Source organism: Elephantulus edwardii, unplaced genomic scaffold, assembly GCF_000299155.1.
Source record: "Elephantulus edwardii isolate Elephantulus edwardi_28Jun2011 unplaced genomic scaffold, EleEdw1.0 scaffold00216, whole genome shotgun sequence".
Classification (NCBI taxonomy): Eukaryota; Metazoa; Chordata; class Mammalia; order Macroscelidea; family Macroscelididae; genus Elephantulus; species Elephantulus edwardii.
The window spans coordinates 3,351,759-3,353,224 of NW_006399966.1; the positions used below are offsets into that span (position 1 = coordinate 3,351,759).

The following is a 1,466-nucleotide window of genomic DNA, read 5'->3' on the forward strand; positions in this document are numbered from 1 at the left end:
CGACAGGATGGCGGGAAGGACTCCGATGAAAGAAATCTGCTTCCACTGACCTTCCCAGCTGCCCAATCTCAAGTGCAATAAGCTCTGGCCTGCAGGAAAACCTGGTCATGGTCAGCCATCCAGAGCTCTAAGCCCTCCCCAAAGCCCCCAGCTCTGCTTTCCTCTTCCTTCACAAAGCCAATTACGCCGGCTAATGTGGAAGGGGAAGCGTGTCAAATTCCCTGATCCTCCCTCTCCTGCTCCCCGAGAGAAGCTGATGCCTGCTTCCAGAAGGAAACAATGGCTATATCAGTATGTGCTCTCTGGGACTGTCCTTGGGTTCTAATTCTGAGGAATTGATCTGGATATAGCTTTTCATTAGAGACCAAACATCCTTGTACATTTGGAACATGAATGATATTTAAATATATATATATACTTTTATTATTCACCCGTTAACTCCATAATATGCCAATCACAAGCTAGTTTTCAGCAGTTACATTCCCTTGATCACGGCTGCATGAGGATATGATTCATTGAAAAACAGACCAGAGACATGGCCAGAGGTGACGTCACGCAGCCCATGCCATCACATTACAACTGTCAAATTCAGTGGCGGTTTGGTAAAGCCGGTTCAGTTCCGTTCCCTTTGCCAGGGATTCTCACATTTGTGAAAGTCGGACCACAAGTGGTGGGGTTCCATTTCCTGGTTTGAATTCTCAGTGGCTTCAGCTAGAATGTCACTGGAGGCCAGTTACTGTAACACCAGTCCGACCTAGGAGAGCAAACAGGGAGAGGCAGAGTTGAGATGATAGCTGTCCACTTCCCTACCCCATCTTGAAGTCCCCCCTGGGCCCCATCCACTGTCTGGCAGGTGGGAGGTGGGGTTCACACACTCTACACATTTCTCCAGGAAAGGCACCAGCAGTACCAGGAGGGACAACTGCTCAGAAGGCTCCCTCAGCAGCCCTGACAGGGTGTCCTAAGTGCTGCCCAACACGCCTGTCCTGGATGCCCCGAGGCTAAGGCAGGAAGGGCTGTGCAGGCCTCACACTGGGCAGAGTGAGAGCTCAACAGAAGAGGGGTCCCCGACTGGATCCTTCAGCCTGCAGCTTGTTTGCTAACTCTGCTCCAGATGGTCTTGACTAGAAGCCTCGAGACAGCCGAGGGAGCTCACAACAGCTGCTGAAAGGGAACACTGACCTTGCTGCATTGGCTGTAGGTGGATGGAATCTCTCAAGGATCCAAAGATCAGGGATCAGGGCTCAGGCTGAAGCAGTGTCTCACCCCTGTGGCCCTGCCTGCTCCAGACCCCGAGTCCCTGATGGGTGGCCTGGGCCAGCTACATGGAAACCTTGGGGGGAGGCTTTCCACGGCAGGAATGTGGCACGTACCTTCTCTGCCCCCATGCTGGGGCACTTCCAATTGTAGAGATAATACTGCAGATTGCCATCCCCAATCCCAAACTTGAGCTTCTCCAGGAAGGT

General features: G+C 52.3%; 1 protein-coding gene across 1 annotated transcript in view; it reads right to left on the reverse strand.

Moving 5' to 3' along the window:
• Positions 1-733: 733 nt before the first annotated feature.
• NMT1 (N-myristoyltransferase 1) overlaps positions 734-1,466 on the reverse strand; it is a 30,635-nt gene continuing 29,902 nt past the window's right edge. The window contains exons 11-12 of the mRNA XM_006897877.1: positions 1,374-1,466; positions 734-754 (exon numbers count right to left, since the gene is read on the reverse strand). Of these exons, the coding sequence (XP_006897939.1) occupies positions 734-754; positions 1,374-1,466 (114 nt within the window). The remainder of the gene's footprint in view (positions 755-1,373) is intronic.